General features: G+C 43.4%; 1 protein-coding gene and 1 long non-coding RNA gene across 2 annotated transcripts; one reads left to right on the top strand and one right to left on the bottom strand.

The window, feature by feature from the left end:
• Positions 1 to 161: 161 nt before the first annotated feature.
• On the top strand, positions 162 to 23511 carry LOC148777571 (uncharacterized). The gene is made up of 3 exons (XR_016037572.1): positions 162 to 304; positions 3594 to 3677; positions 23325 to 23511. It is a non-coding gene; the product is annotated as an uncharacterized LOC148777571 (long non-coding RNA).
• On the bottom strand, positions 13386 to 13897 carry LOC148777572 (small nuclear ribonucleoprotein E). The gene has a single exon (XM_088836677.1). The coding sequence runs from the start codon at positions 13808 to 13810 to the stop codon at positions 13532 to 13534; it is 279 nt and encodes a 92-aa protein (XP_088692803.1). The 5' UTR covers positions 13811 to 13897; the 3' UTR covers positions 13386 to 13531.
• Positions 23512 to 26148: the final 2637 nt, after the last annotated feature.

Here is a 26148-nt window from a genome sequence, read left to right on the forward strand (position 1 = left end):
GACTTGCAGAAGAAAGACGGGCAGATTGCCCAATGCCAAGACTCGCTTGCTCTCTAAGGCGTGTAAGACAAAGTTGCGTGCGTGGTGTCCGCCCCAAAAGATCGGCCTCTCAGTTTTAGAGGCCAATGAAAGAGGCAGGAAGTGAAGGTGGGCAGGAACTAAAGATGATGGGCTTTGGAAGAAGCCAGTTAACTGCCAGGCGGGCTCCGTGAGTAGTAGGGATTGGGAGAGCTTTCATTGGAATGACAGAACACCAACCAACCAGAAGCTTGGACGTGCCTGGGCAAAGTCCTAGTGGGAGGAGGTAAGAAGTAGACAGGAATGGGATAGGATGAAGCAGATCAAAACCAATCAGAAATCAGGCGGGCAGCCAGGAAAGTTATGATTGGATTAACACTGAAAAGAGACGCGATAGGACGCAAATTGACGTGTAAGAGAGCCAATTGAACGCCGCGTGAGCTCTGAGGGCAAGAACCTGGAGTGGGCAGAGGAGAATTAGCCTCTGCCTCAGTCGTTCGGTCCAATGAGGTGGCGGGGGGGAGGTCAGGCACCGCCTCCACATGGTCGATGGGCGTTAACAGAGCCGGGAGGGAACGGGGTTGTGCCAAGAGGACTCCGTCGCCATTTTGGCCCTCCTCTGGGGACGTCTTTACAGTGATTAGGTAGCAAAGCTTCAGCTGAACCGTGCAGCTCAACAAGTGTCAGGCCGAGCCACTAGACCCAAAGTTCTGCTTTGACACCAAGGCTCGTTTGAGTCTTAATTTAACCGCTCTTAAAAGTATTTCTCGAGTCTCACCCCTTTAGGGGTGGGCGGAGAGGCAGGCGGATGCCTCTGAATGTGGTGTAAGCCCTGTGGGTACAGGCGCAAGAGCTCTGCTGAGAGTTCTCACATAGCCAGTTAACGTGCTGACCGATTTGCGAGGTCTTTGTGAGACTCCAGCAAACGCCATTTTATTAAATTCTCCCAGTTTGTCTGGTGCTGGCTACTTAAGGCTGGTTAACTTTTCAAGAGCTTGCATTTGAAGCTAAACTATGTTGGAGAACTTCCCATAATCAAAGTCCTATAAGCCACTTTCTGCTGCCGCTGCCCCCTTAACTGTAAATACGCTGTAAGCAAAGCAAAGTAGCAAAATAAAGTTCTTGCTTTTTCCAGGTGCATAAAAGGATTTTCCCTTAATTTCTGGCCTCCCATTCTGCCTTTCCTTTATCCTATTCTGCCTTTCCTTTATCCTAGTTTTTGTGGCGGCAGCCTGGGTGACTTGTCAATAACGTGACAAGGTCATTCATTTTCTCACTTGTATGTTTTATGTTGTTACTTAATTATCTACAGTTAAGCACTTGATACTGTCCTGTTTTAAAGTCTGGATTCCCCGAAACTGAGGCTTCATGTTTCTCTGGGCAAGGCCAGAAGGTAAAAAAGCCTACAGAATTAGGTGCCTAGGGCAGCTAGGTATCTTGAATTCCTAATGTCATTCTCACGAGGAAGTTATTAGTAAGTATTAGAGGCTATTAGTAATTATTTTGTAAGTTGAGACATTAGTATTTTTCAAGTTAAGAAATTGAGGCTAGGAAGTAACTTCCCAAAGATCACAAAGAGTTGTGCCAAATTTCAACTCAGAATAATCCCACCGAAAGTCTTCTATAAGTTCTTAAATGAATAATGCCTTGTATAACCATTTATAAAATTGAGCTTAATTTTTAAAATGGGCTTAATAAACTTTTTTTTTTTTTTTAAGAAAAGCTTTTTGTTACCTTCTAGCTCTTAAAAAAAAATCCTGCACGTACTTCCTGGATAGCTTACATGGCATCATCCTCTTTTATAACTTTATTGCAAAACATCACATTACATTTCTATTACTAGCATCTCTAAGTCAAAGTTTCTCAAAATAGAATATCAGGGAATCTTTATCTGTATCCTCTGGACTGCTTTTTTTAAAAAAAGGGAGATTCCTAGACCCCATCTTAGGCCTGATAAATGATAGTTTCTGGAGAGGGACATAAGAATACAACTCTTTCAGGTGATTAGACCCTAAATCACAGTTTAAGAAGCACTAAAGGAAGAAACTTGAGGGAAGAAACTTCCAGAAGGAAAGGAACTTCCTGGAGGGAAGAAGCTGCATTGCTCATCTTTGTAAACCAAGCTCTGGAGATTCCAACAGCTGTTTAGTGTATTTAGCAAAAGACCACACCCAAACTTGCTGAGGGTGGAGGAGGGAGGAGGAACTAAAACTGTGGCGCAGTCCTCTGAACGTTTCTAATTTAATCCTTTCAACCAATGTAAGAAATTGTCATGTTTTTCTATAGATGAGAAACCTCTGAGGCTCCAATACTTTAAATTATGACTTTTGTTCAGTTTCAAAGCTTTTTTGTTTTCTTTTCCCAATAGTTCTAAACTAGTCTAAGCCTGAAGTGGGAACTAGGGTTTGGTTTTATTCCGGGTAATGAGAAAAAAGACCTAGCTTTAGACCCAGAAATTCAAGAGCCACGCTCCTTTACACAATACTCTCTCTTTGCTTCTTCAGGACGAGACAGAATTCAGAACCTGGCCTGTGAGGGACAGTCCTCAACCTAAGCTTGTTTATTAACAGTTTCTGAGAGCAAATGGACATGTTGTCGAATTAATCTGTGAGAACCTGAACAGATTTTCTTTCGACTAAACAAAAAAAATTGAGTAAACTTGTTTCAAGTTTGTCTTCATAACTGTTTGTGAAATCATCTAAATAACTCCTAATGACTGTGTTTAAAAAAAAGCCATATGGATTGAGGGTTGTCTTCATTCAAAACCACTCACAAGAACACAGGCACTAAGTGGTAACACTCCAGTGTGGTAATCAGTCTGCCCTACACCTATTCAGGCTCATCTTCCCTAACTGTCTACTCCACTCTTAGCCTTCACTTTGTTCTTTGTTGAAGTTTTCCACTAAAACATGCTTTCTTGGGTTTCCAAAATTTAAAAGTACACTTCAGTGAGCTGGTCCTCCTTCTGGGCTCATAACTCTTATCTTTGATAAAAACGAATTTTAATGCAGTCTTTGCTAACTCCCCCAGTTACCATAAACTCTATCCACCATGCTCTTTTTACATACATCCATTAAAGGTATCTAAATATCACATTTCCAGTCAGACAAAGTAATCTTGAGGGCTGGGGATGATGCCTTTTCACTACGTATCCTCACGGCCTAGGATATAGTTCACAGTAAACACTTGATAAATGAAAGGGGAAGCCCAGTCCCCCAAATTCTGAATAGGTCTTCAAATAGTACAATGCCAACGATTGATTCTCAGCCTTGAGTTGGTTGCCTTTTTCAAGTTAAACCTGATTTTGAAGCTACTCTTTGATTTTAGCGATTTCCCATTTAGCAATCTGGTAACAGGAATATTTTACAAATTAAAATATACAAATGATTCAAAACTCTTATAACGTTATTCCCTCTTGGTAAACTTTCAACAACAGCTGTTAAGAACAAAACACATTGACTAAAATTCTGTTTACCTGTCGTACTTACTCTAAGAAGCTTAGGAAAGAAAAATAACCCCTGACAAGAAAATAGTCTCAAAATAAACCTTGATTTTTCACCTCATGCTCATTTCAGGCCATTTACAAGGCAACTGGTGACTGGAGAAGCTAAATGGATCATCACACATCCCTCAGTCTTTTCAAGACCCTGAAAACGCAGGTAACTAAGAACTCTAACAAGTCAGGTTTCTTTGTTTGAGAAGTTCAGAACCTGTTGATGAGAAATTCAGGATAAGCTACAGATATTCTTTACTATTATTATTTAAAATGACTCATTCTGCATCTTTGCTGGGTTTGTTTCCTTATCTGAGAGGCATTCAGGTTCATCCCTGCCTAGACTACCTGGTACTAAGAAGGCAACTAGTACCAGTACAACTAGTCCTGGTCCGTGGCTTTGGTGGTGTTGAAGGTGCTGGAGAATAAAGAAAGGCTAGGGGGAGGGGTTTCTTTTTAGAGCTGAGAGGCATCGTCAAGAACACTAGTTATTGTTGGAGCTGAACTCTGGCCCAACTTTCTGGAATATTCTTTTCTGAAGACTGCAAGAACACAGGCCTGACAGTAAACTCAGTTCATGGTCCCCTGCAGCTTGAAGACCCTTTGGCAAATAAAAGCAGAGGTAGTTTAAGGGATGGTGAGAAAGAGGAAGAGAAACTGTCCAGAGACACAATCCATCTGCATTCTTGAGAGCTAGAGGAGGCAAGCTGGAGGCACCGAGAGGTTCAGAGAGGGGTCTGGACCCCCCTGTGAAAAAGTTACTTCACTGAACAGTTAAATCTGACCCCTAGGGACTCCGGCTTAAAACAAACACATAATCAAAACATTTCCCTCACCCCAAATATCTAACCTTTTCTGGCTCCTCTGCTCACCAGTCGTGGAAACCTGTGTTTACTGCCAAGTTACCCTCACCAGTTATCCCCACCCCCACTCGGCCCCAGACCTCTGCACCCCAAGGGGGACTGGGGTCCTGCCTGACAGCATTAAAAAAAAAAAAGTTCCCTTTTTAACCAAAAATGAAGCAGTTTCCTTTTCTTCTTCCTCTCCTGGGACAAGAAGCCCTGAGTTCTCTCCAGAATCCAGAGCTGAGGAAAGAGCTAAGCCACCCCCCAGCTTCCCACTCCCAGAAAGGAGACTGGCTGCGACTGGCTCAACAGGTCTATAAAAAGGACCTGCCCTCCCCGGGTATCCAAAGCCCAGGCTGGAGGAAGGAAGGGGAGGGGACCGAAGGGGGCTGTCCTGGGGCTCGCCCGGTTTCCCCCTCCCACGGGGCCACTCTGAGGGCGGGTTGAAGGCCGGGCTGGGGGTGGAGGGAGCTGGATACATAAACAAACCCGCCTGGGCCACGAGGTGCCCAGAGGAGTGGGGTGGGGTTTGCCGGCCTCTGGGACCCAGTCTGGAGCTGGAAGATGGGTGTGGGCCGGGCCTGGGCCTCTCCACCCCCAGTTTCCGGCTAGGGGTGGACCAGCTGGCTCTCCCCAGCCGCAAACCCCTCCTTCCTGCTTTGCCCTCCCTCCCTCGAGCCCCAGAAGCCCGCTGAAGCTCCTAGAGGCTTAACACCTGACTTCTCCTCTCTTCTTCCGGAAGTTTTCACTGTCCCCCAGGCGAGTGGGTGGTTCCTGTTGGGGAAAGGCTCTGGCACTGCATGTTCATGCCTTCTTGGGGTGCCTAGAGAGATGGTGGAGAGGGCCGGAGCTTTATAGGCTTTTGCTTCCAAGAGATGTTTTCCTACCGCTACCCTGAGGCTTGATCCCCAGCCTAGAAGTAACCTTTACCACAGCCTGACTTCCCCCGGCATTCCCCTCCTCCACCATTGTAGGTGATCAGAGGTTCCTGGACAAAGGTCCCTGGGCGTCTTCCACGAACAGCTTAACCTTCAGTCACTCACAGCTAGTAAATGATACTTGTAGATAGTATAGTGTCTCTTTCTTGTGAGTGAAAGTCACTCAGTTGTGTCCAACTCTTTGTGACCCCTTGGATTGTAGCCTGCCAGGCTCCTCTTTCCATGGAATTCTCCAGGCCATAATACTGGAGAGGGTAGCCTTCCCTTCTCCAAGGGATCTTCCCAACCCAGGGATCAAACCCTGGTCTCCCGCATTGCAGGCGGATTCTTTACCACCTGAGCCACCAGGGAAGTCTCTTTCTTACTGATTGGGAAATAAATTTAAGACTTAAGAAGTGTGTCCAACCAAGGTCTCAAGGCAGAGTGAGGTGGGACTCCCTGATGCAAATTTTTCTCTAGCATTTATTTCCCAAAGTGTGGTGGCAGTGAACATTTTTGTGTGTTTTCTTTTAATAAATTTTTAGAAAGAAATTGAACTACCTATGAAGCCTGTCATTTCACAGGTGTTATTGTTTAAGATGAAGAAAAAATAAATGGTATGCTGTGGATCAAGGGGAACCTGATCATGGTAAAGATAAGAAGGTGGCATGTGGTGGATGGACCTAGAGATTATCACATTAAGTGAAATAGCCAGACGGAGAAAGACAAATACCATATCACTTGTATGTGGGATCTAAAAATATGGTACAAATGAACATGTTTACAAAACAGAAATAGACTCACAGACATAGAAAAAAAAAAACAACTTACGGTTACCAGAGGGGATAGTGCTGGGGGTGGGGGTGGGGAAGGATAAATTAGAAGTTTTGGATTAACATATACTCACTACTATATATAAAATAGATGAACAACAAGGACCTGCTATATAGCACAGAGAACTATACTCATCTTGCAATAACCCATAATGGAAAAGAATCTGAAAAAGAATATATATAAAACAGTCATTTTGCTATACACTTGAAACTAACAAGATACTGTAAATTAACTAGACTTCAATAAAAATTTTTTTTAAAAAAGAAGAAAGTAGAATGTGAATGACAACTGGAGAATTACATGGTAACATCCTGGTCTCCCCATCTTACTGCAGCTGTTTTTAAGAAGGATAAGGGAGAATGAGGATACTTGAGTGAGGGGCTAGTCCAGATGATCCACAAGGGTTCTTCCAAACCTGACATTCTAAACTTTAAAATCAGTCAAAGCATATTTAAAGCAGAAGCTGCAAGTTAGAAGATAAGAAAAACTGAGCTAACAGAGGCAGGAATTTTCTGAGCCACACCACCACCACCACCGCCACCAAAGATTCCAGAGCAGAAGAGGAAGCTTCCTGCTCTCCACAGTGGAGCGTGCAGGACGCAGTGAACATGTCTTGAAATGGTTTAACTCCCCTCAGTCCTGGGGGATTTTGCCTGGTTAGTCTCATTTCTGCAAGGTGCACACAGCAGGGCTGAAAGGAAGAAATGCCAGTGTGGTATCCCTGTCCCAGAGGACTGGGCCAGTCCAGGCTGCCAGCATCAAGCTGATGATCCTGAGTGGCTCCTCCCTGATTTCAACCCACACTGTGTTGCTAAGGGCAGCAACCACGGAGACTGGGGTCCAGTGGGAGCTCAGCCTCCAGATTCATAGATGGTTAACTGCCTGTATCCCCTCAGGCTTAGCTTCCCCCTAGGTACCTTCAAAAACACAGAACCCCCGACCACCAGCCACAAGCTTTATGTGGCCCTGATGTAAGGCAATAAGAACACTGCTTCACCTAACAAATATTCTTCCCTGAATCTAAGCAATTCTTTAGATCTAATTTCCAGTTTGCAGAAAATGTGGGGGCTGGAGGAACAAGGTAAGCAAAAACACAAAGAAACTAATTAGAAAAATTCCAACTGTAGCAAAGTGATACAGTCATATATACATATATATATATGAATTAACAAAAGCAGTTCCCGTCTTTTGATGGGGTGCTCATGGTTTATAACATAAATGGCATTCTTTTGAGAGAGGGATAACTTAGGTATGGCATTGGGTTTTTTTTCTTTTTGCAGCTTGAGACAGTTGTAAAATAACTTAATGTAGCTTTTTACAACTGTGTATTCTATAGTATTTTTTCATTTGGTGAAATTTTAACTGTTAATGTTTTTGGCATTGTGCTTTGTACCATTTATTAAATTTTAAAAATTAATTCAAAAGAAAAAAGAAAAATTCCAAAGGCAATTTGGGATGACTGTTTCTTCAACAAGTCAATGGCATGGAAAAGGAGGAAGAGCTGCTCTTACTTAAAGGAGATTTAAGAGGCAAAACAGCCACAAGCAACATGATCTTACTTTGAACAAAGCTACAACAGTAAAAAGATCTTTTGGGGATAGTTGGGAAAATTTGAATATGGACTATTAGGTCATATTAGGGAATGATTAATGGGAAAGACTGAAGGCAGGAGGAGAAGGGGACGACAGAGGATGAGATGGTTGGATGGCATTACCGACTCGATGGATATGAGTTTGAGCAAGCTCCGGGAGTTGGTGATGGACAGGGAAATCTGGTGTGCTGCAGTCCATGGGGTCGCAAAGAGTTGGACACGACTGAGCAACTGAACTGACCTGAAGGAATGATTGTTAATTTGAGGGGAAACATAAGAGCATTGGGATTATCTCAAAACAAGTTTTTATTAGCAATGCATATTAAAATATTTCAGGATTTAACTCAAAATGTCTGTAAATTATATTAAAATACTTAAAAAAAATAACAGGGTATTCACTAGTGGTTATGACTTTCAGTTTCCACTACAGGGGCCAGGATTTGATCCCTAGTCAAGGAACCAGGATCCCTCAAGCTGCATGGTGAGGCCACACACAAAAAATAATAACTAATACTAACTGACCTAAATGTGGCAAATATTAACATAATTACTTTTTCACCCCACTTCCCAAATAGTAATAATTGTTAAGTCCAGATGATAGCTATATCAAATTCATTTTCTTCACCATTCTTATTTAAGTGCTTTTTTAGTAATACAAAGTTTTTAAACTAATTAAATAATAATAAAATTCCCAATTTTAAATGTTTAATTTTATTATTTGGTTGTGTCAGATATTAGTTGTGGCACACAGGATCTTTTACTTTCAGTATGTGGGATCTGGTTCCCTGACCATTGATTGAACATGGGCCCCCTGCTATGGTTTTTCAAGTAGTCACATATGGATGTGAGAGTTGGACCATAAAGAAGGCTGAGCTCCAAAAAATTGATGCTTTTGAACTATGGTTGTTGGAGAAGACTCCTGAGAGTCCCTTGGACAGCAAGGAGAGCAAGCCAGTCAATCCTAAAGGAAATCAACCCCAAATATTCATTGGAAGGATTGATGCTGAAGCTCCAATACTTTGGCCACCTGATGCAAAGAGCCGATTCATTGGAAAAGACCCTGATGCTGGGAAAGATAGAAGGCATGAGGAAAAGGAGACGACAGAGGACGAGATAGTTGGATGGCATCAGCAACTCAATGGATATGAGTTTGAGCAAGCTCTGGGAGATGGTGAAGGACAGGGAGTCCTGGCATGCTGCACTCCATTAGGTTGCAAAGAGTTGGACACGACTGAGTGACTGAACAACAACCCTTGCTATGGAAACATGTACACTGACCACCAGGAAAATCCTCACTTCTCCTTTTATGGCTTAAGTCTCAGGCCTATGATCTCCTTTCCTTACTGCAGGAGTTCACACTTCTTTGGTTAGTTCACACTATTTTGGTTATTCTCTTTTGACCCTGCTTTATCAGCCTATGGCATAGTACCAAAGACATGCTACCTCTTGCCATGTCTCTCTTGTATTTGTTGATTTAGAAGAAGGGAGTAGAAATCTGAGGCTCCTCCCATGGTGCCTTTTTAGAATCCTTTTCTGGGTGGTGGTAGTAGAATTTGGAGAAGACACTCTTCCCCATACAGCAGCCACCCGTGTGTGAGCCAGTCAGCATCTCAGCATCTATCACACACTGTGGCTAACCCAGAAAAGTAAAGGACTCAGGGGAAAAACTGGAGTGATTTCCCAAGGGGCAGGCTTCTGACCAAGGCTGAAGAGGGGAGGCACTAAGCTGGAGAACTTCCTGCCTCCCAGCTTGTGTGATTATCCCCCACCAAGGAATTTCCTGGTGGTCCACTGGTTAAGACTTATCTGTTTTCACTGCCCGGGTCCCAGGTTTGATCCTTGGTCAGGGAACTGAGATCTCATAAGCCATGCAGCCAAAAATAAAAAATAATTGTATCCCCCACCATTCCCCGCTCCCCAAACGAAAGCCAGTCTCTCTGCTGTGCACTTTTATTCAGAGTTGAACATTTCTATACAAGATAGGGCTGTAGACACTGGGGAAGATGAAACAAAGGAGACATGGTCCTCCCTTAAGGAAATCATGGCTTAGTAGAGGAGGCTGACTTGTACTCAGCTAATTATAACATCCTGTCTCCAAGGCATGCTTGCTTGCATGAATGCTTAGTCCTTCAGTCATGTCTGACTCTTTGCGACCCCATGAACTGTAGCCCTCCAGGCTCCCCTGTCCATGGAGTTCTCCAGGCAAGAATACTGGAGTGAGTTGACATTTCCTCCTCCAGGGGATTATATCCTGTCTTACACGCAATGAAAGAGATACGTGCACAAAGGATCCTTTTTTGGGGGGCCTACCTGTGCAGCTTGTGGGATCTTAGTTCCCCTACCAGTGATTGAACCTGGGCCCTCCGCAGTGAGAGTGCAGAGTCCTAACCATTGGACCATCAGGGAATTCGGAAAAGGATTCCATTTTAAGGGACCTTGTGCTCAGTTTTCTCCCCAACAAACTTGTACTTTCTCTTCAGACCTCTACCATCCTCAGTCATTGAGTCTCATCTGTCATCAGTTGTTGAGTCCCATCAATCTTCCACAAATATCTCAATTTCATCCCTTCCTCCCTCTCCATTTCCTTAGCCACTATCTTAGTAGGGTGAACCCAACATTGTTTACTTGTTACTACAGACAATGGATTCCTTATCTCCAAGTTGACCCTCTTCAAGATAGGCCGCAGGGAGTCTTATATTGATAAGAAATAGCTCATCATCAGTTCAATTCAGTTCAGTCACTTAGTCCTGTCCCACTCTTTGTGACCTCATGGACTGTAGCATACCAAGCTTCCCTGTCCATCACCAACTCCCAGAGTTTACTTGAACTCATGTCCTTCAAGTCAGGGATACAATCCAACCTTCTTATCCTCTGTCGTCCCCTTCTTCTCCTGCCTTCAATCTTTCCCAGCATCAGGGGCTTTTCAAATGAGTCAGTTCTTCACATCAGGTGACCAAAGTATTGGAGTTTCAGCTTCAGCATCAGTCCTTGCAATGAATATTCGGGACTGATTTCCTTCAGGATTGACTGGTTTGATCTCCTTGCAGTCCAAGGGACTCTCAAGAGTCTTCTCCAACACCACAGTTCAAAAGCATCAATTATTCGGCGCTCAGCCTTCTTTATGGTTCATGGTTCAACTCTGACATCCATACATGACTACTAGAAAAACCATAGCTTTGACTAGATGGACCTTTGTCGGCAAAGTAATGTCTCTGCTTTTCAATATGCTCTCTAGTAGGTTGGTCATAGCTTTTCTTCCAAGGCGCAAGCTGCAGTCACCATCTGCAGTGATTTTGGGGCCCACAAAAATAAAGTCTGTCACTTTTTCCATTTTTTCTCCATCTATTTGCCAGGAAGTGATGGGACCGGATGCCATGATCTTAGTTTTTTGAATGTTGAGTTTTAAGCCAGCTTTTTCACTCTCCTCTTTCACTTTCATCAAGAGGCTCTTTAGTTCCTCTTTGTTTTCTACCATGAGGGTGGTGTCATCTGCATATCGGAAGTTATTGATATTTCTCCTGGCAATCTTCCAGCTTGTGCTTCATCATCAGTATAAGTCAATCAAATCTTTTCAGGACTAACCTTTCACCAAGAAAGCAAAGCTCTCCCACTCAACTGTCATTCATAAAATAGGTCAAATGGTTTGCTCCATGCCATCCTATTTACACACATACAGATGTGTGCCTGGAGTGGCCTTCCTCATAGTAGTAGTTCAAGAACTCACTTTCTGGAAATTCCCTGGTGGTCCAGTGTTTAGGACTCTGGACTCTCACTGCCAAAGGCCCAGTGGAGAGAAGTGAATTGGGTCTTGGAGCCACAGATCAAAGTTCATATCCAGGCTTAGAAGGTATGTAACTTGAGGCAAGTAACTTTTCGGAGCCTTAATTGCTCATCTATAAAATGAGACTTTTATTACTTATCCGGAAGAGTTGTAAAGAAATTAAGTGGAAATGTAGTCAGTCTTTTTTGCTTTTGTGGTGGGGTTGGTTTCTTTCTTTTTTTTTCAATCTGCTTGGTTTTTGTTTTTACTACCCAAGTAATACATGACATCGGGTCTTTGTATAAGATTTGAGACAGTCAGTTCACTCCCATCATTAACCTACCCCCCACACATAATAGATAGTAAATATCTGGCTTTTTAACTTTTTATTTTATACTGGAGTATGGTGATGGACAGGGAGGCCTGGCGTGCTGTGATTCATGGGGTCGCAAAGAGTCGGACACGACTGAGCAACTGAAATGAACTGAACTGATAGGTGATTAAGGTGACTCAGATGGTAAAGAATCTGCTGCAATGCAGGAGACCCCATTTCAATCCTTGGATTGGGAAGATCCCCTGGAGCAGGGAATAGCTACCCACTCCAGAATTCTTGCCTGAAGAATCCCAGGAACAAAGGAGCCTGGCGGGCTACAGTCCAGGGGAGTCACAAGAGTTGGACGCAACTGAGCAAATAAGCACACACACATAGTTGGTTAGAAGTGCAGGCACTGATTGTTCTGGTGTGAGAATAAAGACACAACAGTAAACAAAATAGAAAAGAACATTTTTTCTTTTATGCGGTTACTTGCTATGTTCACATGTATTCTTTGTTGGTGGTATTTTTTATGTAACCAGGTATTATAAATATTATTCTATAGTCTGCTTTTATATTTTTTTACTTAATATATGCTGAAGATATTTTCATTAGTTTATTTCATTCTTAATTTTTCAAACTCTTCTAGAGCAAACATCTTTGTATTTATGTATTTATTCCTATATATGGGCTTCCCTTGTAGCTCAGCTGGTAAAGAATCTGCCTGCAATGCAGGAGACCCTGGTTCAATTCCTGGGTCAGGAAGATCCCCTGGAGAAGGGATAGGCTACCCACTTCAGTATTCTTGGGCTTCCCTGGTGGCTCAGTCGGTAAAGAATCTGCCTGCAAAGCATTTTTGATCTGGGTTCGATCACTGAGTTTTGAAAATCCCCTGGAGGAGGGCATGGCAACCCACTCCACTATTTTTGCCTGGATAAACCTCATGGACAGAAGAGCCTGGCGGGCTACAGTCCATGGAGTCTCAAAGAGTTGGACACAACTGATCAACTAAGCACAGCACATGATATATAAGACGGTGGAGAGCTGTATAGCATAATGGTTCAGAGTACAGATTCTGGAGACAGGTGCGAATCCTGGCTCTGTAGCTATTATGACCTTGGGCAAGTCACTTAACCTCCTTTTCTTCCTTATCTATAAAATGAGGAAACAGGAGTATTTAGTGGGTGGAATAGTTGAGGTATGGTAGGAATCCCAATACAGTTAAGTACATGTCAGTAGTATCAGTATGAAAGTAGGTGAAAGTGTTCGTAGTTCAGTCTTGTCCGACTCTTTGCAACCCCATAGACTGTAGCCTGCCAGGCCCCTCTGTCCATGGAGTTCTCCAGGAAAGAATTGCGGAGTCAAGACATATTTAAAATTTTGATACATTGCCAAATTACCTTCCAAAAATATTTCCAATTGCACTCATATCAACACTGTGAAAGTGATAATTTCCCTGAAATTCTCAAACAATTTTTAAAATTGCTGTTGTGACTTCCCTAGAGGTTCAGTGGTTAAGACTCTGCACTTCCACTGCAGAAGCTAGGGGTTCCATCCCTGGTTGGGGAATTAAGATCCCTAATGCCTTTTTTTTTTTTTTAAAAAAAAAAAAACAGTCCCACAGCATTTATTGTCATCTGGTAATAACATAAGGGTGAGCAGAACAATATGAATACATGTTTTAGAACTACATCTCTAACAAAGGACACCTAAAAAAACCAACAGTATTGCCAAACAATTTCTCACTTCATTTATCACTTCTAGTTGGAGACACTTTGGAGCAGAGTAATGTTATCTCCTTTTAGCATGATCCGACCCAGTTGTTTTCTTGACTTTGTTTTAGAATGAATCTCTTCTGCATCATCTAATACGAGGTTCATATACTCATCAAAACCAATGATACAGCCTTCTATCCGCATATTCACTTGCTCATAAAGCCACACCTGAATCCGCGATCTATTTTGCAAGTATCTGAAGATGAGATTGATGGGCTGAACCATCACCTTCTGCACCTTCTGGCCCTGGCCCCGGTACGCCATGCTGGAAGCTCACAAGCACCACACCGCGCCACACTCTCTCTCAGAAAGCAACTTCCGGACCAGCGAGCCGGAAGCGGAAGTCCCTAATGCCTTTAGGCCAAAAGATTACCAAAAAAAAAAAAACGGTTGTCAATCTAACAATTCCATTATTGAAATTTGTTTTTTCCTGATTAATTGAGATTTACAAGAACAGGTGTCTTCTGTTATTGTGCATTTGTATTCTGTCCTCTGTGAGTTGTCCTTTATGTCCTTTGCCCATTTTTCTGCTGAATCCTTTGACTTAAGCTCTTAGGTATATGCCATATTCTTTGTTAACAATATGTCAAATATTTTCTCCCTGTCAGTTGTCATGTTTTTGTTTGCTTGCTTTTGAGATAGAAGACAATCAACTTCAGTTCAGTTCAGTCGCTCAGTCGAGTCCGACTCTTTGCGACCCCATGAATCACAGAATGCCAGGCCTCCCTGTCCATCACCAACTCCCGGAGTTCACTCAAACTTATGTCCATTGAGCCAGTGATGCCATCCAGCCACCTCATTCTCTGTCGTCGCTTCTCCTCCCGCCCCCAATCCTTTCTAGCATCAGACTCTTTTCCAGTGAGTCAACTCGTCGCATGAGGTGGCCAAATATTGTAGTTTCAGCTTTAGCATCAGTCCTTCCAATGAACACCCAGGATTGATCTCCTTTAGAATGGACTGGTTGGCTCTCCTTGCAGCCCAAGGGACTCTCAAGAGTCTTCTCCAACACCACAGTTCAAAAGCATCAATTCTTCGGCGATCAGCTTTCTTCACAGTCCAACTCTCACATCCATACATGACCACGGGAAAAACCATAGCCTTAACTAGACGGACCTTGGTTGACAAAGTAATGTCTCTGCTTGTTAATATGCTATCTAGGTTGGTCAACGGAGAAGGCAATTGCAAGCCACTCCAGTACTCTTGCCTAGAAAATCCCATGGATGGAGGAGCCTGGTAGGCTGCAGTCTGTGGAGTCGCTAAGGGTCGGACACGACTGAGTGACTTCACTTTCACTTTTCACTTTCACACATTGGAGAAGGAAATGGCAACCCACTCCAGTGTTCTTGCCTGGAGAATCCCAGGGACGGGGGACCCTGGTGGGCTTCTGTCTATGGGGTCACACAGAGTCGGACACGACTGAAGTGATGCAGCAGCAGCAGCAGCAGGTTGGTCATAACTTTCCTTCCAAGGAGTAAGCGTCTTTTAATTTCATGACTGCAATCAGCATCTGCAGTGATTTTGGAGCCCAAAAAGTAAGGTCTGACACTGTTTCCACTGTTTCCCCGTCTATTTCCCATGAAGTGATGGGACCAGATGCCATAATCTTCGTTTTCTGAATGTTGAGTTTCAAGCCAAACTTTTCACTTTCCTCTTTCACTTTCATCAAGAGGTTTTTGAGTTCCTCTTCACTTTCTGCCATAAGGGTGGTGTCATCTGCATATCTGAGGTTATTGATATTTCTCCCAGCAATCTTGATTCCAGCTTGTGCTTTTTCCAGCCCAGCGTTCCTCATGATGTACTCCGCATAGAAGTTAAATAAGCAGGGTGACAATGTACAACCTTGATGTACTCCTTTTCCTATTTGGAACCAGTCTGTTGTTCCATGTCCAGTTCTAACTGTTGCTTCTTGACCTGCATACAGGTTTCTCAAGAGGCAGGTCAGGTGGTCTGGGATTCCCATCTCTTTCAGAATGTTCCACAGTTTATTGTGATCCACACAGTAAAAGGCTTTGACATAGTCAATGAAGCAGAAATAGATGTTTTTCTGGAACTCTCTTGCTTTCTCCATGATCCAGCGGATGTTGGCAATTTGATCTCTGGTTCATCTGCCTTTTCTAAAACCTGCTTGAACATCTGTAGGTTCACGGTTCACATATTGCTGAAGCCAATCAACTTCAGTGAGGTATAATTTTTATACAATAAAATGCATTCATTTTAAATATGCATCTATCCATGTAACCATCACAGTCAAGATATAGAACATTACCCTAAATAGTTCCCCCTGCCGCTTCCCTTTGAACAATCCATGCCATCTCCCTTCTCGCCTCAGTCCCTGGGCAGCCACTGACTTGCTTTCGTACTTCTAAAATTGATTTCAGAAAAAATTATATTTGTCTTGTTTAGGGTTTCCCCAGAATATAATCATGCTTTATAAGAAACTGCCAAATTGTTTTCTAAAATTGCTGTCTTTTATTTTTTAAAATTTTATTCATATATTTATATTTATTTTTGGCTACAGTGGGTCCATGTTGCTACACTGGGGCTTTTTCTGGTTGCTGTGAGTGGTGGCTTCTCTCTAGTTGCGGCTCATGGGTTTTCATTGCTGTGGCTTCTGTTGTTGTAGAGCACAGGTCCTAGAGCATGGGATTCAGTGGTGTGGTACACAGACTTGGTATGCCCCTTGGCTTCTGGAATCTTCATAGACCAGGGATCAAACTCATGTCCCCTGCATTGGCAGGCGGATTCTTAGTCACTGGGCCACTGGGGAAGTTCTATTTCTCATTTTTAAATATACATAAATACTATCTACTAACGCTTTAGAAAAAGTATTAGACATATTTTCTTCTATCAGTTGCCTTTTAATTTTGTTATTGTTATCTATGCAATAGGACCTATTTTTTAGCAGATCAAATCCATCTTTCTTTTTGTACTTCGTATGTGTGTATTTAATCACTCAGTCATGTCCAACTCTTTCTACCTTATGAACTATAGCCTACCAGGCTCCTCTGTCCATGAAATTTTCCAGGCAAGAATAGTGGAGTGGGTTGCCATTTCCTATACCAGGGGATGTTCCCAATCCAAGAATTGAACCCACATCTCTTATGTGTCCTGCATTGACAGGTGAATTCTAAAGGTCCATCTAGTCAAAGCTATGGTTTTTACAGTAGTCATGTATGGATGTGAGAGTTGGACTATAAAGAAAACTGAGCACCGAAGAATTGATGCTTTTGAACTGTGGTGTTGGAGAAGACTCTTGAGAGTCCCTTGGACAGAAAGGAGATCAAACCAGTCCATCCTAAAGGAAATCAGTACTGAATATTCACTACTAGGACTGATGCTGAAGCTGAAACTCCAATACTTTGGCCACCTGATGTGAAGAACTGACTCATTTGAAAAGACCCTGATGCTGGGAAAGATTGAAGGCGGGAGGAGAAGGGGACGAAAGAGGATGAGATGGTTGGATGGCATCACCGACTCAATGGGCATGAGTTTGAGTAAACTCCAGGAGTTGGTGATGGACAGCGAGGCCTGGCGTGCTGCAGTCCATGGAGTCGCAAAGAGTCGGACACGACTGAGCGACTGAATTGAACTGAACTGAACCTGGGAAATCCTTGGGTCATATTTACGTTAGTATCACCAGCACCTGGACGTGCTGGCACAAAATAGACCCTCAGTTAGTGTTTACTGGATGACCCAACAACAGTGAGTAGTTATACTGCCATTCTGCAGGAGTTAGTAAATACAGTTCAATTCCAATCCTTTAGCTAAGGCAGACTAGTCACAGAGGACGGATTTAACCGTCAGTAAAAGACTCCAAGAGGAAGAGTCCCTGAAATAGGGAAGGGTAACCCACTCCAGTATTCTTGCTTGGAAAATTCCAAGGACAGAAGAGCCTGGTGGGCTACAGTCCATGGGGTGGAAAAAAGTCCAACAGGACTGAGCACACAAGACCTTGCCAGTTGTTGCCCTGCTGCAGATCATCAGTATGAAAAGACTCCAAGATATCATCTGCAAAGGAGAGGCTGATAAGATTTGGGAATACCCAAATCTAATCTTGGCTCCACTGTATATCCACTAAGAGTGTTCCTTAAAAAGTTCATGTGATTACACGACACTCCCCTACTTAAACCTTTTCGGCACCCTTGGGATAAAGTCTCCCAACTTTAACTTGGCCTCTAAGTCTCTGAGTCAACTAGGCTTCAAGTTTGGCCTCCATTTCCCCCTTCCCATCCGTACATGTTTTCAGTTCTTCCAACATACCATGATCTTCCCCCAGCCATTGTCCTACTTATGCTACTCCTTCTGCCTGGAGCACTCCTCTCTCCCTCCGCCCCCAACTAACTTCTAGTGTTCTTTCTGCACTCAGCTTAACTCTTAACTCCTGGGGAAACCTTCCTTCTCCAACTCCTGAAACAGGAGTTTCTATAACCCTGTAATTATTCATTCATCTTTTGTCTTCCTCCCAAATTGTGAGCTCCACCAGAGAGAAGATTGTGCTGCTCTCACTTGCTTCTTTGTCTCCATTGTCTTCTAGAGTGCCTGACTCATAATAGATGCTTGATGAAGGTTGAATGGATAAATGCATTAAAGGTGAGCTGGGAGTAGGAGGAGTTGTAGGATTCATTAAGAAGTCTGGATTTTATCTTGGGGGTAATGGAAGTCATTAAAAGATTTGAAGCAGAAGAGTAAAACATAAAAGGCTCAATCAGTCCCACTGAGATGAAATATTCAGGTAATTGAACAATAGAAATTGCACAGTGATAGTCACTCAGTGTTAAAGTGTTAGTTCGATTCTTTGTGACCCCATGGACTATAGCTTGCCAGACTCCTCTGTCCATGGGCTTCTTCAAGCAAGAATACTTGAGTGGATAGCCATTCTTTTCTCCAGGGGATCTTCCTGACCCAAGGATCCAACTCAGGTTCCCCGAAATGCAGACAGATTCTTTGCTGAACCACTTTTCACTTTCTTTTTCTTTTCTTTCAGATAATTGGACAATAGAAATTGCACAGAGATAAACACATAAGGGGACCCTAATCTAGCCTGGAAACCCTGAACTGAGTTGGAGTTGATGATTCTTAACTTACCTGTGGATCTTTTAAAAACCACTCATACATGACCCCACTGCATTCCAATTAAATCAAGTACCTCTGTGGTTGGTTGAGGCTCAGATATCTATACATTTTTTTCGAAGTTATTATAAAATATTGATTATATTCCCTGTGCTGTGTGTTACAATCCTGTGAGTTATTTATTTTATAACTGATAGTTTGTACCTCTAAGTATCCTTCACCGCTGGTAACCACTAGTTTTTTTCTCTGTACCTGTGAGTCTCTTTCTGTTTTATTTACTTGTTTTGTTTTTTTTAGATTCCACGTATAAGTGAAAACAGACAGTATTGGTCTTTCTCTGTGTCTATACATTTTTAAGGCTTATAAAGTCATTTCAATGTGAAGCCAGAGTTGGAAGCCAGTTATAAGGATATTTCAGACAGAGAGCAAAGGCAAAATAGCTAAGTATTGCTAGACACTTAAGTTCTAGACATAGAGAGACTTGGACTTTATCTTCTAGATTATGGAGAATTTTTAAGTATTGAAAATGAGAGTCCAGAATGTATAATTATTAACTTTTTCAATCTAGGTGCAAAGAGTCAATAAGTTAATCATATTTTTTGGTTCATAGTGAAATAGGAGGGAAGACGGTAGGGCACAATGTTTAAAAGAATGACATATTATGGCTATGAGGTTAGAGATATGTTGTAGGAAGGGGGACCTGGACCCCTCCCAGGGCCCCAAGAGTGGGCTCTTGCCTAACACTCGGAAAAGAATTGTCCAAAGAGACAGGCTTGCTGACAAAGCAAGAGACTTTATTGGAAAGGGCCCTCTGGGTGGAGAGCCGTAGGGTAAGGGAGCCCAGGAGAACTGCTCTGCCTCGTGGCTAGCAGCCTCAGGTTTTATGGTGTTAGGATTAGTTTCTGGATTGTCTTTGGCCTATCATTCTGATGCAGGGTCCTTCCAGGCGGTGCATTCATTGCTCAGCCAAGATGGATGCCTGAGAGAAGGATTGTAGGAGGTGATCGGACACATGGCATCTCCTTTTGACCTTTCCCAAACTCTTCCGATTGGTGGTGGCTTGTTAGTTCCATGTTCCTTACCAGGACCACCTGTCATAAAATAACTCACACAAATGGTTACTATGGTGCCTGGCCAGGTTTGGCGGTCTCAGTCAGTGGGCTTCCCCTAACTGCTGGATGGGCCCCTGGCTGGCCAGCTGATGTTTGTCAAGTGAAGTAAAACTGAAGCCTTGTTCTCACCCAGACACTTCAAGGACAAAGCTAGTGGTGGAAGCTGAGCTCTGCTGGAATGAATAGATAAGATGAGCACTCCTGAGATCAAGGAAAACTTCCCCGTCTACACATACTCAGGAAGGCTCCTTGAGGGGTCAGAAAGGGAGGCAGTGCAACCCCATAATAAGTGTGGAAATACCCACAGGCCTCTGCAGTGGGATCCATTTTAACAAAGAAATCCTAGAACAGATTAGGTGTGAAAAAAGAAACAAGATAATTGACCAAAGGTAAACAAAAACCTGGAAGGACTATCTTATATAAAGGATTTTTTTGAATATTTTTCTTTATTTGACTGCATCAGGTCTCAGTTTCAGCAGGCCAGATCCTTTAGCTGTGGCACATGGAACCTTGTTCCCTGGCCAGGGACTGAACATGGGAACCCTTCATTGGGAACGCAGAGTTCTAGCCACTGGACCACTCAGGTAAATCCCTATAAAAGAGATTTAAATCACCTCTTGGGCTCTCCTGATGGTGCAGTGGCTAAGACTCTGCACTCCCAATGCAGAGGGCCCATATTCAATCCCTGTTAAGGGAACTAGGTCTGGCATACCACAACTAAGTTTCCACAGGCTGCACCTGAAGATGGAAGATCTCACGTGCTGTAACTAAGACTCAGTGCAGCCAAATAAATTAAAAAATTTTTTAAATAAATCACCTCTTTATGGCACTCAACCTCATCAGAGAGGATGCCCATATATTTCTCTCTGGATGTCTTCAGTTCAGTTCAGTTTAGTTCAGTCACTCAGTCCTGTCCGACTCTTTGCGACCCCATGAACTTTTACTTAAATAAAACAATCTTCTCAGAATGCTCTCACACTTGTAATGTGTCTCTAATGATGAAGTTTTTACAATTTTTGCCTCCTTGAAACATTTTTGCTTTCAAACCGGAGAAAGAGCCAGGGCCACTTTGCTTCTAGCCTCTAGCCCTTGGTGGTTTAGTAGCTAGGATTCCTGGTTTTCATTGAGGCTCAGTTCAGTTCAGTCGCTCAGTCGTGTCCGACTCTTTGCGACCCCATGAATCACAGCACGCCAGGCCTCCCTGTCCATCACCAACTCCTGGAGTTCACGCAAACTCATGTCCATTGAGTCAGTGATGCCATCCAGCCATCTCATTCTCTGTCGTCCCCATATCCTCCTGCCCCCAATCCCTCCCAGCATCAGAATCTTTTCCAGTGAGTCAACTCGTCACATGAGGTGGCCAAAGTATTGGAGTTTCAGTCATTGAGGGTACCCAGGTTCAATTCCTGGGCAGGGAACTAAGATCTCTCTTCAGGACTGCTCACTGTAGTTTCTTCAAGATCAATTAGAACCAAAGAGGTTCAAGATAACAGAAAATTTAACATCAAGTAGACCTTAGGCCTCATTATATGCTCATTGCAATACCTTTGTTGTTGTTGTCGTTTAGTAATGTTGGACTATTTGCAGTCCCATGAACTGCAGCACGCCAGGCTTCCTGGTCCTTCACTATCTCCTGGAGTTTGCTCAGACTCATATCCATTGAGTCAGTGATGCCATCCAACCATCTCACCTTCTGTTGAACCGTTCTCCTCCTGCCCTCAATTTTTGCCAGCATCAGGGTTTTTCCCATATGTAATAACTTTTAGCATATAATGACACACCCACCAGTGGCATGACAGCTCTGAGGTCAACCATAAAAGGCCAAAAGTGGGTGGTGGCCCAATTCCTAGAAGTCTCCGCCCCATCCCTTAACTAACTAGAATAATCCTCCCACTCAGCCTGTGTTCTGGCTGGGTCTGAGTTCTGGCCCCTGGTTCAAGTCCCATTTGAGGTGCATGGTTTTTCAGTAGTACGCTATGGTGACAGTTAATAAAGAGAAACCTCATTCAAAATGGAGTCTGGAAGTGAGAAGAGGGAGCTCTCACACCCTATCACTTACTATTACCAGCAGGAGGAAGAGTTTCTCTTTGCCCAGCAACAGCTCAGCCAATGACAAGCCACAGCACTCAACTCCCAGGGTCCCTCAATAGACTCTTTGTAACAGGCCCTTTATATGAAGTAGGGGTCCTCTCCTTCTCTGTACTTATCTGTGGGTCATCATAGATTGCAGGCCACTGTAGATTGCTTGTCCTGAATTGCAATTCTTTGCTGTTTCAGAGCAAAACTATTTTAATGGTAAAATAGCTATTTTATTGTTTTAGGTTAACACTGTCATCATTTGAGTTCATACAAGACCCCTCTCCATTTTATTTTTTTCTGTCTTCATTCCTAAGCCCTCTCCCTCCTCCTTATAAGCATCACTCTAATGTGTTTTATTGTCCCTGAATATATATACATGTTTGTTTTGTGGATGTGTTTAATTTGCATGTAGAATTTAATTGTGCTCTAAGTGTAATTGTTTTACTTTTATCACACAACACTTTAGTATTTATCCATGTTACAATGGATATGTCTAGTTCATCACTTCTGTTGCACAGGCTTCTCTTAGGGATAGAGAAAACAGCTTCCCAATACCAAAAGGCTTTCATGAATATCCTCACACCTGTTCCCTTTTGTTCCTGGCAATATTTTCTCATGGTGATAGTTCTAAAATAAAAATGTGGTTGAAACTTCCATGGAGGTCCAGTGGTTAAGATTATGCACATCCATGGCCCGAGGCACGGTTCAATCCCTGTTAGAGAACTAAGATCCTTACTTGTGGCGCCACCAAAAAAAGAGAAAAGTATGGGGCGCGAGGAGAAACGGAACAATACTTACCTAATTGATAAGGTATTTGTAAATATCAAATGAGTTGCTGCAGGGGAAGTGCCACTGTAGCCTGGAAAGAACTGTGAAGACAATTTTATTGATAGACTGTCTTTTAATGTTTTTTTTTCTCCTCACAGTAAGCATTACTGTTTATTTTAGCTAGACTTGAGAAAGTGAAAGTGAAGTCATTCAGTAGTGACAGACTCTTTGTGACCCCATGGACTGTAGCCTGCTAGGCTCCTCCATGCATAGGATTCTCCAGAATACTGGAGTGGGTTGCCATTTCCTTCTCCAGGGGATCTTCCCAACACAGGGATCAGGGTCTCCCACACTGCAGGGAGACTCTTTACTGTCTGAGACTTGAGAGGAGTGGTGTGAAAATGTGGGCGTTAGGGACTTCCCCAGCGGCCCAGTGGTTAAGACTCCATACTTCCATTGCGGGGAGTGCAGGTTCCCTCCCTGGTTGGGGAACTGACATTCCACATGCCTCATGGCGTTGGGGGAAAAATGTGTGTAGTAAAGAGTGGGCAGTCCATCACAGATGGACTCGGTGTTGATTGGGTATCGTGAATGAGAAGGCCGGAGGTAAGGAGGGTCAGACTAGCAAGGTTTAGAGCAGGAAGTATGGGGCCCTGCCCTTTTATCTTCTCAACCTCTGTAGGCTTCATGAGATAAGGGGTCAGGTCTTTATTTATTTATTTTTCACTTATCTTTGTTATCTCTTACAGTGTTTGAAATATTTGGGGACAACAGAAGATGACATGGTTGGATGGCATCGCCATCTCAATGGACATGAGTCTGAGCAAACTCTGGGAGTTGGTGATGAACAGGGAAGCCTGGCATGCTGCCATCCATGGGGTCGAAAAGAGTCGGCCACAACTGAGCAACAACTGAACTGAGCTGAGCAATGTTTGAAGGAGGCTCAGAGTAGGTACTCACTAAATGCATTTTGATTCCTGGAGAGAATCCAGATTATATCAGCCCGAACTCTAGACAGTAACCCTTTTCCATGTCCCAGTTGCTGGTAAACTAGAGTGTGCATTCATCCTCCCAGTTTGCCCATCTACTCCTTCTCTGGGAATCTCCCTCTGTCCCCACCCACTCATACCTCTTCTCCCACCTTACTCTCTAAATCTTCCACTTATCCTTCAACTTTCTACCCAGAGGTCACCTTCTCTGGGTGGTGACCTCTGAGTAGAAAGTCTCCTCAAGAGTAAGCTAGGTACTGTTTCCCTAGTGTTTAGCACTGATAATAACAGTTATGTGAGTAGTGAGTGCTTAGTCATGTCCGATTCTTTGTGACCCCATGGACTGTAGCCCTCCAGGCTCCTCTGTCCATGGGATTTCCCAGGCAAGAATGCTGGAGTGGGTTGCCATTTCCTTCTCAAGGGGATCTGACCCAGGGATCGAACCCATGTCTCTTGTGTCTCCTGCCTTGGCAGCCCGATTCTTTACCACTAGCACCGCCTGGAAAGCCCCATCAGCTATGTGGCAGACAGTGAATTTTATTTCTTTTATTTAAAAAAATTTAGGCGGTGAATTTTTATATAACATCTTTTGGGTCTTCTATGAGAGTCATGTACTCCCATTTTACAGACAGGCAGACTGAGGCTCGCAGAATTTGCACAACTAGCAAGTGGTGAAACTTGAATTCACACCTAAGTCTGTCTGACTTTTAAGACAACACACCTTTACTACCCTAGACTGCCTCCATATCACAGGAGCATGGATGTTTACCAGGTTTTCTTCTACTTGATTGCACATTTCCTGTAAAATGCTATTGTGGACACTTCTAACACATATCTGGCACATAGTAGATGTTCAGGGAATGTCTGTGAAAGGCTGGTAGGCTGGTGGGTGGGGCAAAAAATAGACCTCTCCTTGCTGAATTCTGGCCTAAGAATCTGGATGCTTTTAGACCTTTGACAAGAGTCTTGCCTTCTCTGAGTCAAGGCTGGGGGAGAAGGTGCAGAACCAGTACCATAACCCTCTGAGGATTCTTCTCACCCCAGCCCTTACCTTGGCACTGGCGACTCGGCTGTTGTCACCTGCAAAAAGTGCCAATGCTCTGGTGGTGTGAGCAAGCCCTGGAGAGTGGGTGCTAGATCGATTGGGCAGCTCACTCCTGCCACCTGGTGGTACCGAGCAAACTTGATCCCTCTTCTTTCAGACCTACAAGATCTACAAGTCTTGTCTGAAAAAGTCTAGAAGCTATTTGCACACTGCCCTTATCACCAAGCGGAGAAGGCAATGGCAAGCCACTCCAGTACTCTTGCCTAGAAAATCCCATGGATGGAGGAGCCTGGTGGGCTGCGGTCCGTGGTGTCACTGGGGGTCGGACACGACTGAGCGACTTCACCTTCACTTTTCACTTTCACACATTGGAGAAGGAAATGGCAACCCACTCCAGTGTTCTTGCCTGGAGAATCCCAGGGACGGGGGAGCCTGGTGGGCTTCCATCTATGGGGTCACACAGAGTTGGACACGACTGAAGTGACTTGGCAGCAGCTTATCACCAAGGGTCTTTCTTTCTTTGGAATCCCTTCCTATTTGCAGAACACATTGCACTGAGTTGGATGGAGTTAGGACTTTTAAAGATCCTAAGATCCAAAGAGATTACGGTATGGTGTACATCTCTAGCAAAATGGCTTCAAGATACAAGAAAATACTAAGTACAAATAAGGATGTGACACAAAATTCTGACTCCTCTTTTGATGACTACTTTAATGCTTTTATTTTTAAAATGACAAGTTATCTCAAAATTTCCATTTATTTTAGTGTCCCTGCTTCACTGCCCTGTGTACTAAGCACTACTGGGTACTGCTAGGTACTAAGGTAGCACACCACAGACCTTGCTTCAGAAAAGAGAATCTTCCTAATTTAAGCCTGTGAGCTACTCAAGGGTGAGGGTTTTTGTGTTTTATACATATTTGTCTTTCCTGGGACCCCATAGCCCCTGGGAGGTGATAAGTGTGTGTGTGCTGTTGCTCAGTCATGTCTCTTTGTGACCCCATGAACTGTAGCCCAGCAGGATCCTCTGTCCATGGAATTTTCCTGGCAAGAATATTGGAGCAGGTTCCCATTTCCTACTCCAAGGAGTCTTCTGGACCCAGGAATCGAAACCCAAATCTCTCGTGTCTCCTACATTGACAGGCAGATTCTCTACCACTGCACCACCCGGGAAGCCCCAGGATATAATAAAAGATACTAACTAATGAATTTTTTTTTTATCTTTAACTGAAATGCAACCTTGGCTGGCCTGTTGTCAGGACACTTGGGAGACCATCTCTAGTTGGTCACAGTCTATCCGGGTGTTTAATACCTACTTGCCTATCTCTCTGCATCTTTAGTTTTTCTCTTTGCAAGTCAGAACCCTCCCACTCCAAGAAACCTGATCTCAGTTCCAAGAAAGGATTTCAAAACCCTAGAACTTTAGAGCTGGAAGGACCCAAGATATTAATAATCCCCACCATTTGTTGAATACGATTTTTTTTCAAGTGGATTTTATTAAGAATAGTCATTTTTCAGGGACTTCCCTGGTGGTCCAGTGGT

The sequence above is a fragment of the Moschus berezovskii genome, chromosome 6 (genome assembly GCF_049115385.1).
Source record: "Moschus berezovskii isolate FMDL1 chromosome 6, NW_MosBer_1.0, whole genome shotgun sequence".
In the NCBI taxonomy this organism is placed as follows: Eukaryota; Metazoa; Chordata; class Mammalia; order Artiodactyla; family Moschidae; genus Moschus; species Moschus berezovskii.